Genomic DNA, 16098 nt, shown 5'->3' on the forward strand with positions numbered 1-16098 from the left:
AGTGATAGAATTATAAAAATAAAGAATAACATAAGGGAAGGTGATAGAAGGAAAAAAACAAAGAATAACATAAGATTAGAAGGAAGAAACAAAGAATAACATAAGGAAAGACAGAAAGAGAAAAAGAGGAAAACAGGGTATAACATAACGGAACAGGCCACGATAAAGCGCATGGTATAGTAAACGCAAATTGCATGAAAAGCAGGCGCGCGGTTTTTGTCCAAACCGGAACAGGCTCCGTCATACAATCATGATTGAAAACTCCGTCCGTTCAATCGAATTTTAGCGACCGTGATTCTGCAGAATCATGATACAAAACGCATCTTTTTCAGCGTTTCATGTTTGTGTTTTCAAACACATTTATTTTTACGACCGACGAAAAAATCGCTTGAACGCATTGCGTTTTAAACTAAACGTCTTTAGAAACCGTGATTCTAGGGTGAAAAAGTGTCGATTAAACGCACCCTTAGTCCCATCACCTTCACTAACGGTAATTACTTGCTATATATACAATCAGCGTTATCATCATTATTTGTAAAATTTTTGTCAAACTTTCCAGGGGAAGATAACCTAACCCAAACTTTCTCTGTCCTTAGCCCCCCCCCCTTCCTTTTTGTTGTCTAGGACATTTTGGGGGCATCAGCCCCGTGCCCCCACCCTCCCCAAACATTACTTCAGTGATGTCTATTAAGTATGTTAAAGGTCTCCATACAAGATTTAGCAAATTATGGGAGAAATAGCACAAGAAAACATCGATGTCTATGTTTGGGCCTACATACAAAATTTGTAATCAGATCTTGCTGGGACAGTGAAAGTATAGGCCTTTGGAGTCAATCTATATTAATTTTCAGTATCAATGCACAGGTAATCTTTGAATTCAAATCATTTTATGGAAATTATGATTCCAATTATTGAACCAAAGTACAAAGATAAGCCCTATATTGTGCCGTTTAATATGTCCCTTTAATCACCTGAGCAAACATGCATTATGCGAAACGCCCCCATAACCAGGTTTATCAATATACTGATCACAAGAGTTCGTATTTTATCTAATATTATTTTGTCTGATCACATGGAATATAGACTTTGGCACAAGATGTAATATTCTTCATAATTCACAGTCAAGGTGTATTGGTAGTCAACAATTAACCAAAATGACGTTCCTAGTCCCACGTATGCTGGTTGTTTGTGTGTTTTCAGTCACTGGATTGGCATGGTTCGCTCATGGAATGGTTTTCAACCCAGCGCCCTGCCCATGTTCCAATCATACATTGTGTGATCCCATACGAACCACTGCAAAGAAGGAGGTGGGTATGATTATTATGTCACGAAACATATATTTTTTTAAAACCTGTGCACATTTTTAATAGTAGGCGTAATAACAATATCATGTTTGATAGGCCAGCTCCGGGAACCCTTATCTGCTACAATGCTGTTCTTAAAAAGGACCCTGCAATAATCATTATTGTCCCAGGAATTGCCAAGTACCCATTTACACCCGGGACCCGTTTCACAAAGCCTTTTTTCAACGACAGATGACAAATTTTGTGAAACGCCCCCTGGATGGAGAGTGGCAAATATAGATTGGTGCCTTGCGAAATTAGGACGTACTGCATGGTGCCGGGTTAGGATTCTTATTCTCTGCAGGCTTGAGAGTCAACTGCTTTAAACCTATCTGTACTAGTTTGGCCATGAGGGATTAGACCTCCCTGCAAGGTCACTGACAGTCGTTTATCTCATCAAATCAGCTCTCAATCAACAGAAGAGAAAGGGGACCATGGGGGACCAATGATCACCGCTTAGGCATTGTTTGCAATATAGAGGGCGCAAGTAGTATAAGTAGTGCAGAGCCATCTATACACAGAGTTTTGCCAACTTGGTTTCTTTGGGTCACAACATGGCGTATATTATTTTGTTTTGTGCTTGCCCAACAAAGCAGCAGTCGCCATATTGTGACCTAATCGAACCGGGTTGGCCAAACTCTCCTAATCAATGGCACTGAAGTAGTGCAGTGGGGCTTTAAAGCGTAATCAATTATTACCTTCTCTCATTTTACAGGTGGTGGCATTTTCTGGCAGCGGAGCCGATTGGAGACATTACTTCTGGGATAACATCACAGCCGTGATCGTAGGAGATGGATTCGATCCACAGATGATGTGCCACGCCCACTCCAAAGGAGTGAGGATTGTTATGAGGGGTGAGTTCAAACGAGCTGTACGTGCGTGAAGTCCTCACATCGGCAACATTGAATTGAAATTCGTAACAACAACAAGCCTTAACTTAAAGATAAAGTTGAGTTCTGGTCATGCGATTGCATTATGAAAGAAACGGTGCGGAATCGGTCAAGAGAAGTTGATCATGTAGCATATACTGCAAGGTTCTGGAGTCATCAAAATTATCAGAAATTTGGCCCAGTCTTGGATAGTAACAAGCACTGTACACAGAAAGAGGTAAATGGTATTACACACACATGTGGCATAAAAATCGAGCCTCATTTTTAAGCGGGTACTTGTCGTATTTAGAATATGGAGGCATTTGAGGAGACATGCTTTTCGGGGAACATTTTTCACCGATGTTCTTCCACACTTGCATATTTAGAATGATAACGCTCACAAATTGTTTTTCACCTCTCCCCAGAACTCAACCTTCTCTTTAAGCGGTTTGATATGAGGCTTTATACTTAGAATGAATTAAATCTAATAATACGTTACCAAATACTAATAATATAACAACTATTTTTTCCCGAGCCAGCGTCATCTGCGTTGAAACAGTTTTTTGTTAGGCCTCTGCAGTTATGTATTAACCCAGCAAGTGCCAGGTCAAACAACTGGTTGGAGAGTTGCAAATAGGTCTTGCCAAAGGACATAATTGCTCGGCTTGGATTCGAACCCTCAACCTTTGGGTGTTGAGAGTCAAATGAATGCACACCCACAACAAAAAGTGAGTCATTTGACACATTTAAGCATAATTTTCGTGAGTCAGGTGTAAATTGACTCATTAGTAACAACCAATGAGTCTCTATTGACTCATTTATATTTCACCAGTGTGTCAATCATGAGCTGACGCATTTGCAAAATGCTTCGACTGACTCACATGGTCGTAAAAAATGAGTCAAGATCGACATAAGAGCATTTTAGAAGAAAAAAGTGAGTCAACTTGAAAGTGAGGCTGTATGCATGCGCGCGCATGCTTTCGTTACGTCATCCAAAATGCGCATTCTCGAGCCATATTTGAATTCCCGATCGACGACGCGACGTCGCCATCTTATATCTTGGATTCAGAAGAGTTTTGACTGCAGCTAGTGAAAAATTGGTACGCATAATTATTCATATGGTTTTAAACGATGCTTTTTATGACTGGATTCGTGGGCTTATTATACAAATGATGCATGCGTTCATTTTACGATATCCGCACTCGAGTTGATGAGGCTGTGTGTAACTTAACTATCACTATGAACATGACTGACAATGAGAGCGGACAAAATATACAGTTCCTCAGGTAGACAAAGGAACATCCCTTCACTGCTATTATGTAAAAATGTGTAGAACAGGTGTCACATGCATATTCACCTTTTTACATAATAGCTGTGAAGGGATGTTCCTTTGTCTACCTGAGGAACTGTATATTTTGTCCGCTCTCATTGTCAGTCATGTTCATAGTGTATAGATTCTATTGTATCGCACGAAGCCGTGTCGAATGAAAACATGCATGATCTTGCATCATTGTTTTATACAACGAAACTCCTAGATCCTTGTTATTTGATGTAAAACGAATCAATTCAAGATTGTTTCGTGACAGTATGGGTGACAAATAAATCTCAAGTTAAGGCTTAATTTAGTGCGTACAAAGTAGATTTTTCAGATTCGGGTAGCGGGACCACCGATTACATCGCTAAAATGTGATATTTTAGGATATATTTTCCATTGCAAATGTGGACAGTGACTCTGGCATGGTATGGTATGTGTGTGATAGGCCTAGGGAGTAGGGGGGTCTATGTCATGATGCACCCACAACAAAAAGTGAGTCACCCTTACTCAAATTGATGAGTCACTGGTTTGTCCGTACAGCGAAACACTTGAAGGATCGTGTGAGTCACTATAGACTCATTTGTATCGAGTCATAGTGACTCACACGATCCTTCAAGTGTTTCACTGTACGGACAAACCAGTGACTCATCAATTTGAGTAAGGGTGACTCACTTTTTGTTGTGGGTGCACTACACCACAACATCTCGATCCATTGCTCTACTCATTCAAAATAAGTGCTGTCTTGTCATGGTCATAATCAGGCAATAAATAAATGGCAATGATGTTGATATTTTTACTTCGTGATCAATTACTGGTTAGAAATAAAGCATATTCGCTCTTGTTTTTTTTTAAATCAATTCATAACAGGTGCATGCTCCTTGGAGACTCTTTTCAATGAGAGCGCCCGCACCGCCTGGGCCGAGCAAACTGTTCAGTCGGCTGTTGGCAACTTCACTGACGGATTCAACATAGATTTTGAACAACCCCTCCAGAAGTCGCAGGCTCATTACCTTACAGACATGGTCAGACAAATCAAAGACGCGTTTAAGAAGGCCCTGCCGTACGCCCAAGTGAGTTTCGGATAGTTTCAAGAAGCATGTGTTGCCCTTGAAATATTCCCTAAAATAATATATCTGTAAAGCGCTTAGGCACATCGTTGGATCGGTGTATTGAGCGCTATATAAAAAACCGGATTATTATTATTATTATTAAAATATGTACATAATAATTGGGAACTCACGTTTTACGGCGAGGAGGAGAGAGGATGGCGAGTCATTATTAGGATCGCTTCATTTTGTGATGATATTCAACCTCAAGAAGAAAGAGGGAAACTTGATGTGGATTCAACTACAAAGGGAATGATCCTTGATAAGACTCGACTTGCAATTCATGAATTATGTTGACACACTATTTTTTTCTTCTCTCTTTTCCTCATACGAGGCATTTTATTACTTTATATCAATATAACAACATTGCATATAGAGTTTAATTATATATATATATTCTCAATCAACAAACTGATATAATAAAATAGGGGAAACTTAAGGAAAGTGGAAGGGAAAGATCAAGGCATGAATATAAATGCGTTAAAGGTTCAACTAAAAAAGATTCATCTTGATATTACTTATTAATTGTTCTTGGTTTCTGTATTGCCAATTGACATAAAACATAAAATCGCTTTTTGTTGACACACTATTGAAACAATTCTTTACCCCTTCTTTCTCTCTTTTTATGATAGGCGCACTTTTATTATTATTTTCTTCTTTTTAGTCCATTGATTTAGAACAAGGGCACTTTGAATCAATAAAAGACAAAGCATTTACTAACAAAAATACACAACACACAATTACAATAAAAGAAATGCCTCTAAGCTTCACCAGTGGAAAGTATTTTCTAGTAGGCCTACTGTTGCAATTTCTCTTCGCCATAATAGCCCTAAAGTTTGGAACACATTATCACATTCTTTACAATCAATGTAGTTCACCAGACCAGTTAAACGTAAACTTAAGCAGCACTTCTTATCATCTTGTAAGCGTTGTTTATACCTTTACTCTTCTTCAGCTCACTGAGTTTTTTTATGGTTAATTATATTGAGGCGCGCTCAGGGTGTGCCCATTCATTAAACCCCTGATGCTTTTACGGGTGCACATTTTTAATCATGTCTTCTTTTTCTTTTCTTCTTTTTTCTTTTTCCAATGTATATAATTATAACAAATATAAATTTTAATGTATTTTTCTTTGCCTATGTTTTTCAACAATGAGTAATGTCATTTTTACTGTGATTGGAAGCAAATAAAAGTTCAATTCAATTCAGTTCAATTTTTATTTGTAACAGTGGATGGAGATGCGATAGCTTAGTCGGTAGAGCAGTGGTCTCGTAATCCGGGTTCGAAACCAAGGTGATGCGCTAGTGCCCTTTAGTAAGGCATTAATCCTCATTACCAGGTCTCTCGGAGACAGGGGCGGATCTAGCTTTTTGCTAAGGGGGGGATTGACCAAAATAATGACGATGCAGAGCATCGTCCACGAGCCGCGAAGCGGCGAGCCGATTTTTTTTGGGGTGTTTATTTGAACCCCGTAAGTGATGTTTTCCTGGCATCTATTAACACAATGGAGACCATAAAAAGCAGTGCATGATAACGTCTTTTTAAATCAAGTAACAGTTAAATACACAGTTATATCCAGAGTTGTGTTTGGTTAAGTTACCAGATGAGTTGAAAATCTTCTCACAATATTTGCACTTGAAAGGGTTTCTCTCCAGCGTGCGTTCTTTTTTCTTTCTTTTTTTTTTCACTTCGGCGGTGGCCCGTGTCCTCAAAAAAGCTGATGGGAGGGGGGGGGGGGCAAGGGACTCTGTGACATATTTTGTTCGCCCAACCCCCCCCCCCTCCCCCCAAAAAGAAATAATAATAATAATAATAATAATAATAATAATAATAATAATAATAATAATAATAATAAATGAAATAAATACATAGAAATAGAATAAACTAAAATTACAAGTTTAAAAAAAAAGATAAGATTAAAAAAAATGGTCCCCGGATTTTTTTTTTTTTTTTGGGGGGGTTGCACCCCCCCAACCCCCCCTCTAGATCCGCTTCTGGGAGAGGACCTTAAGCCGTCGGTCCTCTGGTTGCTTACTAACAAGCATTAATGCTTTCTTAGCAGTCAGGTAAAATAACAACCACTACCACTACATTAATAGCAATTGTACAGATAGAGGAATTTTATTTTCATTGTTTTTCCCCATTTTTATTTCAATTATATTTTCTCAAGGTAACGCTTGATTCTCCATATTCGGCGGAGTGTACGTTCGGGCGGTGCTACGACTACCGTGCCATCGGCGAGATCGTCGACTACATCATGATCATGGCCTACGATGAACTCGTTGTCGATGGCAGGGCAATGGCCAATGCACCACTCAATAAAACAACCAAAGGTAAAAGAAACCCGTCCACCTTGGCCCGAATTCTCAAAGGAGGTTTGTCGACAAACCTTGGTTTTCGTACGTCATATGATGCGTTTTTACGCGCTTTTTACAAACCTGGTTTGTAAAGAACAAAATGAGGTTTGTCCACAAACCTCCGTTGTGAATTCGGGCCAATGTGTTCTAATGGGCCCTAATGGTTCTTATCAGGGGGGCGTTTCACAAAACTTGTCATCAGTGACAAATGACAGTTTTTGTTGTAAGCTACTGAAATCCTTACTTCTGATTAGTTGTCAGCATATGTGTCACTGATCTTTAGTAATTTGTCATTGGACAAAGGATTTGTGAAACGCATCTTAGAAGCGGTTCATGGGGCTGGCAAGCTCTGCCCCCCAAGTATATATTTTGAATGATATTTAATTCATTAATCATACAAGATAAAGCATGCTCAAAGGAACATTCAAGCCTAGATTAGTGCCTGAATACACAGGACCGTATACAACGGGGAAAAAATAATACACATACAATTATTATCGAAAGGAAAGGGGGAAAAGGCGAAAAGGCGAATTACTTAAAACAATGTACGATCATCGTGATTATGATGATATAATAATTTAAAAATTGTAATGTTTAATTTAAAATGTATAACATTTATATCAATAAGAAAAGAAAATGTATACCCAAATGTATTAGAAAAAGAATATATATATATATATATATATATATATAAATTATATTTAATATAAATCACATTAAGCGAGGTATATGTACCAACAAAAACGAAACAAAAATCCAAACCCACCTTAAAGTCCCTCCCCGTATTATTTTTCTTCTATAACAGCGCTTGGTTATCATAATATAAATAAGAGTAATGAACGGTTATTATTCCTATTAATATTAAACTAAGTTTGCTGTTGATGTTGTGTTCCTCTAGGTGTAGATGACTTCATCAAAGCCGATGTTCCCTCGAGCAAGCTTGTTCTTATTGTTCCCTGGTATGGGTACGACTTCCCCTGTTCGATGCTGACAGAGGTAATGATGTTAATTAGATCAATTTATATATATCGCAGGTAATATACACATTTAGTCTAGTGCGCTGTGATGAAGACGAAACTCTTAAAGGGGCTGTATCATATGGCAAATATTGGGTAACGCCATCTACGGTTATTTTGGACAACTGCACGTAAACGAATGGACTTGATTAACGGTCGGCGTGCACTGCCGTTTGCGAAACAAAACAGAAGTTCTCCTCACGCTTCGGTTTCGATTAGGTTGTACGCACGTGAATACTGCGGTCGCGTCTTCCGTAGTCGATTGACCCCGAGTCAGACCACGGGAACGACTTGTCTCGGCAAGCTACACCCATTTGACAGTGCTTCTTTAAAGATACACAATAAAGAAAACTATTCAAAAGCTCATGAAAACAAGTGCGTCCTCAAAAAAACTTTGAAGACAGCAACAGATGGACCTTTTCTTATGTCTAGTGGTAGGTTATTCCAAAGCTTAGGAGCGGCACAACTGAATGTACGATTATGAAGATTATGATGATGACGACAAAATAATAGTTTTAGCTTTTATAACACTATTTTGAATAAGAAGTAAATAATAATAACGACGATGACAACAACAAATAGTACAATTACAGCAATAAGAATCGAAATAATGATGATATGTAGATGATGATGATGATGATAATGATAATAATAATAATACTAATTGTAATAGAAATATACGATAACAGAACAATAATAATTAAGATGATGACGATAATAATGGTAGGCCTATATTATATTATATTATTTAAAGGCATCGTTTAAATGTTAAATCTGAGAAGCATGGTCCTACTTGTTATCAGTTTCTGTGATATGGTGTAATATTGAAGCTCTACAAAAGATTCGCTTCAAAATTATCATTAAGTGCCTCAAAAAAGAAAAAAAAATCTTTGAGTGACCGGTTTTACCATACTCGTTTCCCCCAATAGACTGTAGTGTTATAAAAACCGTTTGGCAAACGCAAAATTTGATTTCGATTTTCAATCATAAATATCTTGATAATCAGACAGGCGATCGGATTGTAAAAGTCACGGTGCTCCTAACTAACTGACATAAAGGTTTATAACTATCATTGCAGCATGAGCTAAATCAAGGATTTTTTTAAAGGATCTAAGACAAAGTTACCGGATCCCTTTAAGAAAACTTAGTCTCATTTTTACGTTTTGCATGTTTTTCATAGAGTGACGTTTGCCTCTATAAACTGTCCACCCAGCGACAGAGCGCCTTTGGTGATATCATGAAACTCCTGGATAACAACTCTACGACAGGTCGAAAATGGAGCGAAGCCGACCAGTCTCCATATTTTGACTACAAGGTAACATACAAAAATGAGAAGGTTGTTTTTTTTTTTTAAATTATCGTTTTTTAGGAAGTTCCTTTTAAAGCCCCACTGTACAACTTGTAGCTACTTGCTCCCTCTATATAGAAAACAATGCCTAATCGGTTACAATTGGTCCCCCGCGATCCTCTTTTTCTTATGTTAATTGAGAGCTGAGTTGATGAGATAGCCACCCGTCAGTGACCATCCTGGGTGGTCTTATCCTTCTTAGCCAAACTAGTACAGACGGCCTTTAAATATAAAAGTTGAGTTCTTGTCATGCGATTGCATTGTTAAAGATAGTACTGTGTGGAAGTGCTTTCAAAAGGTTGATCGTGTAGCAGATCATCATTGATGTACTGTCAGGTTTAGGAAACATTAAAATGATAAGAAAATTGCCCAGTTTTGCCAAAGGTCACATGCACTGTACACATAAATTAGTATGGGACTGCAAAAACAAGTGTCATGAAAGTTATGGTCCCCAACTTTGAGCTATTACTTGCGATATTTCAAATATGAGGGCATTTGAAGAACGATGTTTGCTAGGTGACATTTTTGCTATGATACTCTTCCATGCTAACATAATTATAAAGAATGAAAATGTTAACACATTTTCCCACCTTTCCCACAAATCAACTTTTTCTTTAATCTATATTTATTACCCCTTCTCTCTTCCTCCATGTCCATCCAAATCCCTTCCTACTCCTTTTGCTGTGCTCCCTTTCCCTTTCCATTGGCATTTCTCCCTCCCCATCACTTGCTCTCTCTTTCTCTCTCTCTCTCTCTCTCTCTCTCTCTATCTCTATCTTCATACCCTCCCCCTCTCTGTCTTCTTCTCTCCCCCTCGCTCTCATTCTCTTTCTCGACCACCCTCTCCTCTCTCTCTCTCTCTCTCTCTCTCTCTCTCTCTCTCTCTCCTTTACACTGTCCCTCTCCCCTTTTCTCTCTCTCCATCCATCCCTCCCCTCTCTCAGGATACTGAAACTGGGCAAACGCATCAGGTGTGGTATGACAACGCAACTAGTCTCGCTCTACGCTTTGAGATGGCAAAGGAAAAACAGCTACACGGAGTATCTGTGTTTCAGGCCGACTGTCTGGATTATAGCACGCATCAAAAGGCTGTCAACGAGACTAACGAAATGTGGGACGCGTTCATTGGAGAATGGCTATTTTGAAAAGTCAAACTAACCCTTCTGAAGAGATTGAAATTAAAAAAAATGATTGTTTCTATTTCTTAAGAGTAAATTGTTGTTTTGTCTTGTATCGATCATCAATAGGCAGCAGTGTTTTGTTTCAGTTTGACACTTCGGTTGCTTTTGTCGCCTCTCTGCACAGTGATCTTTTGTTACACTTGCATTTCTGCACAAAGCAATAATCAACGACTGAGGAAAGGATTGATTATTTTATGCAATAGTAGTGCTTTTCAAATGTACCCATTTCCAGTCTTGATTAGTTTCCCGTCAACCCCTTTAATAATAGTTTTAATAATATTCGGTTCTTTTATAGCGCATATCACATTAAATAATAAATAACGTCTCTATGCGCTTCCAAAGAGCTTTGGAAATAAATACCTTAATAATAATAATAATATTTAATTTTTATATAGCGCTTAATACAAATGTCTCTAAGCGCTTTACAAATATATACCTTAGCCTTTAGCTCCGGCAGCCGGAATCAGCTCACAGTGCATTTCAAGGAATAATCCTACCAGGCTTAATCTAGCAATCGAAACTGTAAAATATATAATCTTGAAGACTTAAGTATGTAATATATATGTTTTTCTTGGTCCCAAAAATTTCACAACGACTCAGGGGGGCGGGGGGGGTCATCTTTTTTTTTTTTTTTTGGGGGGGGGGGGGGGTTGGTCACCCTTTGGTACACAAAAATAACAAACGTTTTTTTTTCTTTCTATTAACAGAAAAAAATGAGGAGGGGGGGGGGGGGTTCATCACAAATCACACACAAAAAGAAAATAGTGAGGGGGGGGGGTTACAACTGATATCATTTTTGTTTTCATCAATCGTACAATCTATGTAATGAAAATGTTTTGAATTCATGTCAAGGGAAAACATCTTCTTTTTTTTTTCTAAAATTGATTTGTATTGTTTGGAATCAATAAAAGAACTATTGAGAAAAAAGAAAAGAAAAAGTACGTGTGTCTGTGAATGTGTACATGTATCTGTGTATTTATAGTAGCAGTTAGTAGCAGGTGATTGCAATTTCCTGATTTATATATAATTTTGCTGTTTTATAATTCTCTCAAATGTTTAGATATTTCTCTAACAAATTTAATATTGTATACCGGGGTCCTGTTGTTTTTTTTTTTTTTTTACCTGACTGCTAAGAAAGCATAAATGCTTGTAAGTAAGCATTCAGACGGCCGGCGGCTTTAGGTCCTCTCTGAGGGACCTGGTCATGAGGATTAATGCCTTACCAAAGGGCACTAGCGCATCGACTTGGTTTCGAACCCGGCTCACCTGATTACAAGACCACTACTCTACCGACTGAGCTATCGTGCCTCCCTGCTTATTAAGGGTAACCCTCCAGTTTTATGTTTATATTATTATTTTATTACAACGTGTCAATACTTTGTTATATTTGTGTTTTTTTTAATATGGAAAATTAATTGAATAAATTGTATCACCCCTTCTCTCTCTCTCTTTCTCTCTCTTGCCTCCATTAAACAAAAAACCAATTCTGTTCTTTTACTTCTTTATCGCATATAATTATTGTGATTTCGGTATGAATATTGACAAATACACAAATGAAAATCTGAATCATAACTAGCGTCCTGTCTACCTGTATAGCTTTATTACAGAAAACAGACTTATATCTGTTATGGTTAATCCAATAAATCACAGCATAGTACCATACTAATGAGATACATTCGAAAAGTTATTAAAAAGCAAACGTGATAACAGAAAAGAATACTGGACAACTTCGGAAAGAAATCACAAACTATTTAAGTGATGCAAGGGAATTTTTTTTCCTTCCACCGACTCCTTTCAGTCATATTGTGAGAAAGGTAAACGATTTACATGCATGTGACTATTTAGTGCAATACGGTGTTCCATACCACATATTTATGACATTTATCTTTATTTGTCACCACTGACTGAAACACCCCTTGACATGTCTAAGGGCGCGTTCATGCTTGATTTTGACGGCCAGAATCAGGCATCTGTTACGCGTTTAGTTTAAAACACGATTGCGTTCATGCTCACTTTTGTAGAATCACCGAAAAACGGCGATCACGATCGCCGATCGTAAACTCACAAAAAGATGCGTTTACAATTTTTAACGCGTTTAAATGGGGTCAACGCACTGACCTCTAGTGGGTCTACGTAGCATGCGCACACAGGTTTGCGAATCCAGCTGAAGGCCACCCAAGGAGAATTGCCTGGAGAAGTGAGCATGAACAGTGCACCGTGGAACTGCGATTACGATGAGCGTTTACGATGAGCGTTACAAATCGCTCATTCTGCCTTCAAAATCAAGCATGAACGCGCCCTATGACTAACGAGAGTGATAGCAGAAACCACCATCATTCAACGGTTTTTATAAATAGCTTCTTGATTTTGGGATGATTTATGTGAGGAAGAAGAAACCAAATTCTCGCATTCTGGGCATATTACACGGAATCGCCTAAAAGAGTACCATAGTGTTGACGTCATATTCGCTCGTTGTCCCGGGTACTGGTTCCAAAGAAGAGAGCCTGCGCAGGAGGTTCACCGCGAAATGATTCGAGCAACGGACTGGAGCAGGCAAAATGGTGATGATCACTATGCCATTGTTAAGCCAGGGAGACTTTAAAGTCACATCTCCCTGGTCTAGCACAAAATTGTTTGGGTCCATCAACCTTGACAACTTGGCTAGTATGACGTCACAATTCAGTACTCTTAATTCATTTAAAAGTAATATGTATGTGTAAACATTGAATAGTCATACTTGAAAACTATTCTTCCCCAAGTCTACGACCTGATTACAAATCCGTTATTGAAAGGCATCACTTCGGGAGAAGAGAAAGATAATTAAACAAAATAATAATTGATATACTAATTGGGTTTTATTTATCAAGGGTAGTCACACGCTTTTCCTGCGGGCCTTGCAATCATTATTATCTCAGCACGAAAAGGTATCCGTTTACGACACCTGGGTAGAGAGTGCCAAATATGGATTAATGTCTTCAAAGAAAGGACGTTAGTGCCGAGCTGGGATTCGAACCCTCATCTAGCTACCGGTGGACTGAGCTATGAGAGTTTAGCGAAGGAACGAGAGGACCACATGATCTCCACGTAAGGAGGTAAACGATCATTACCGGATATGTACGCAGAACATACAAACATAATCTTATGTTACACAATTTAACAGAAATCAACCAATTCGATTCTTACTCAGTGCAGCTTCGCATGAGAATACGTAATATTGTGTATAATCTTGTGATAAATCACACTTTACAAATTAGTGAAACTCACTTGATTTTTTATAGCTTTTTTATTAAAAAAGATGAAAAGAAATATGAACGAATCTTAGAAATACTAGAACAATGCAGCTATTCACATTTTATTTTACAGTTGTTGTTGTTGTATTTTGGCTTATTGGCGATTAGTCAGTTGTGACTATTGTCGCCAAAATACGTCACGTGATTATATATCTCATTTTTGTATTATTGTTATTTTTTGTTTCGTTTTATAATTATCTATCTTTTAAGATAATATCGAAAATAATATCGTAAACAAAACATGCATGGGCTTTTAACAGTGCAGATTATTTGTTATATCTATAAGACTATATATATACACATCGACACATAGGCCTACATACTATATATAAATACGTTTATAAGATAGTACTTACACAAGCATATATATATTCAATAATCTATACGTAAACTTTTTTTGTTAAAATACGTAATTCTGTTCAGTACAGATACCGATGGTCACTTCTTTACAGTGCATATTGTCTATTTTCATAATATGATGTTACGGAAACACGCAATTTTTGAATTATATCATTTTTTCATTAAAATCATATCAAGGATTTACATGTAACATATATGTCTTTTATTTTTCATAACAAGAACAATTATCAATTCAAATTTCAATCTTCGATATATTTAGTATAATGTAGCTAATTTAGATATATATGTAGATTACAAAACACAAAACAAGTTAAAACAAACAAACAACTAAAACAAGTAACTTGCTTTTCAGACATTGTTATATCATCTGCTTTGTCAAAAAAAGGTCCTGCATAAAGTATGTAGTTATTTACAAATTAGGACGTGTTGAAAAGAAACTAACACCAACAAAACAAACAAACAAATGACAAAGACATGCACATTTTCATCGGTGTAGCATTGTTTTTTTCCTTCAAAATAGGTCCTACATAAACTATCAAGTTTCTTAGTAACACGTAGCATCAACAAAGTTCACTCGTACACATACTAAGTATAATGTAGCTATATTCATTATAGATTACAATTAACAAAATAACCGTCACAAACTGATATGTACACAATTTATTTATTTACTTTTTTTTTAAATAAAAAAAAAAAAAAAAAACAAAGTGAGGGTGGGGGGGGGGGGGGGGGAGGGGGGTTCCACCAAAACACACACATTAAAAAGTTCAAAAAGGGGGGGGGGATTCAATTTTGCGGATCGATATTTCGTTTTGTTGAGGGGGTGGTACAGTCAGCTTTCTTGGGTCACCCATTACCACAATTTTTTTTTTTTTAATTATTATTATTTTGTTTTTATTAAAAAACAAAAACAAAGTAGGGGTGGAGGGGGGGGGGGGGAGTTCCACCAAAACACACATTAACAAATTCAAAAGGGAACCCCCCCCCCCCCCTGCATACGCGCTTTTGATATACCACGGCAGAGTTTTTTAATGTGTAAATGAATGGAAACTACGCTCAACAGATTTCCTATGCGTATTAACTGATCTCTGTGTTATTAAGATGCATACATGTGAAGCGCATTACAATTACGTCTTTAACAAAAAATACAGATAAACACACACATGAACCAAAAAATTAAAAAGAAACAAAAACCGGTTTACCGCGTCAATTGTGAACGGGCCTTCACAGAGTGGTGAATTGTGACGTCATCAATTTTTAAAAACATTTATGTTTTAATTTTTGCTTCATTTTCCAAATGAGCATTTTCCAAATGAGCATCGAAAATGATTTCCAAATGTCGAAAACCAATTGAATATGTTAAGTATTGACTGAGATATGACCATCTGAATAAATAGATTTCCTATAAGGCGCCCCCCCCCCCAAAAAAAAAAAAAAACATTTATAGCGTCCTGCTTTTTTGAAAATTAGGAAGGAGGAAGCCTTTTTTTCTTTCTTTTTTCGGGCTATTTTACAAGATGACCGCCGACATTTTTGTTTTTTCCTATTAGAAATAGATCAATTTTAGCAGTGTTTTTCATGTTTTTTTTTACTTTTAAAAAAAAATCAACAAAAATCAGGAAATTAAAAAGAAAAAAAAGGAGGTGGCCCCCAAAAAGGAAGCGGGTTGGACGGTGGCCTAAGAGCTCAGTGTTATTTTGCTTTGGTTCGTAATGTTATGAACCAGAGCAAAATATCACTGAGTTCCTATAGGAAATCTTTTTATTCAGATGGTTATATTTTAGCCAATACTTAACATATTCAATTGGTGTTTTGTTTACAATTGGACATTATTGTTGATGCTCTATTAGAAAATGAACAAAAAATTGAGAAATTCTAAAAATAGATTGTTATGATGTCACAGCTTCGGTACT

At 37.3% G+C, this 16098-nt stretch overlaps 1 protein-coding gene across 1 annotated transcript; it reads left to right on the plus strand.

Annotated features, from left to right (window-relative positions):
* The first annotated feature begins 1097 nt into the window (after positions 1–1097).
* On the plus strand, positions 1098–10850 carry LOC594702 (di-N-acetylchitobiase). The gene is made up of 7 exons (XM_011662159.2): positions 1098–1307; positions 2059–2197; positions 4395–4597; positions 6804–6966; positions 7889–7986; positions 9187–9321; positions 10299–10850. The coding sequence occupies exons 1-7, from the start codon at positions 1155–1157 to the stop codon at positions 10497–10499; spliced, it is 1092 nt and encodes a 363-aa protein (XP_011660461.2). The 5' UTR covers positions 1098–1154; the 3' UTR covers positions 10500–10850.
* The last annotated feature ends 5248 nt before the right edge of the window (positions 10851–16098 follow it).

The sequence above is a fragment of the Strongylocentrotus purpuratus genome, unplaced genomic scaffold, assembly GCF_000002235.5.
Source record: "Strongylocentrotus purpuratus isolate Spur 01 unplaced genomic scaffold, Spur_5.0 spur5_scaffold_20, whole genome shotgun sequence".
In the NCBI taxonomy this organism is placed as follows: Eukaryota; Metazoa; Echinodermata; class Echinoidea; order Camarodonta; family Strongylocentrotidae; genus Strongylocentrotus; species Strongylocentrotus purpuratus.

Excerpts from the sequence above, each read along its gene's own strand:
- LOC594702 (XM_011662159.2), top strand. The coding sequence starts at position 1,155 with ATGACGTTCCTAGTCCCACGTATGCTGGTTGTTTGTGTGTTTTCAGTC. Across the intron at positions 7,987-9,186 it reads CCTGTTCGATGCTGACAGAG|AGTGACGTTTGCCTCTATAA; the intron begins GTAATGATGTTA and ends TGTTTTTCATAG. Across the intron at positions 9,322-10,298 it reads CTCCATATTTTGACTACAAG|GATACTGAAACTGGGCAAAC; the intron begins GTAACATACAAA and ends CCCCTCTCTCAG.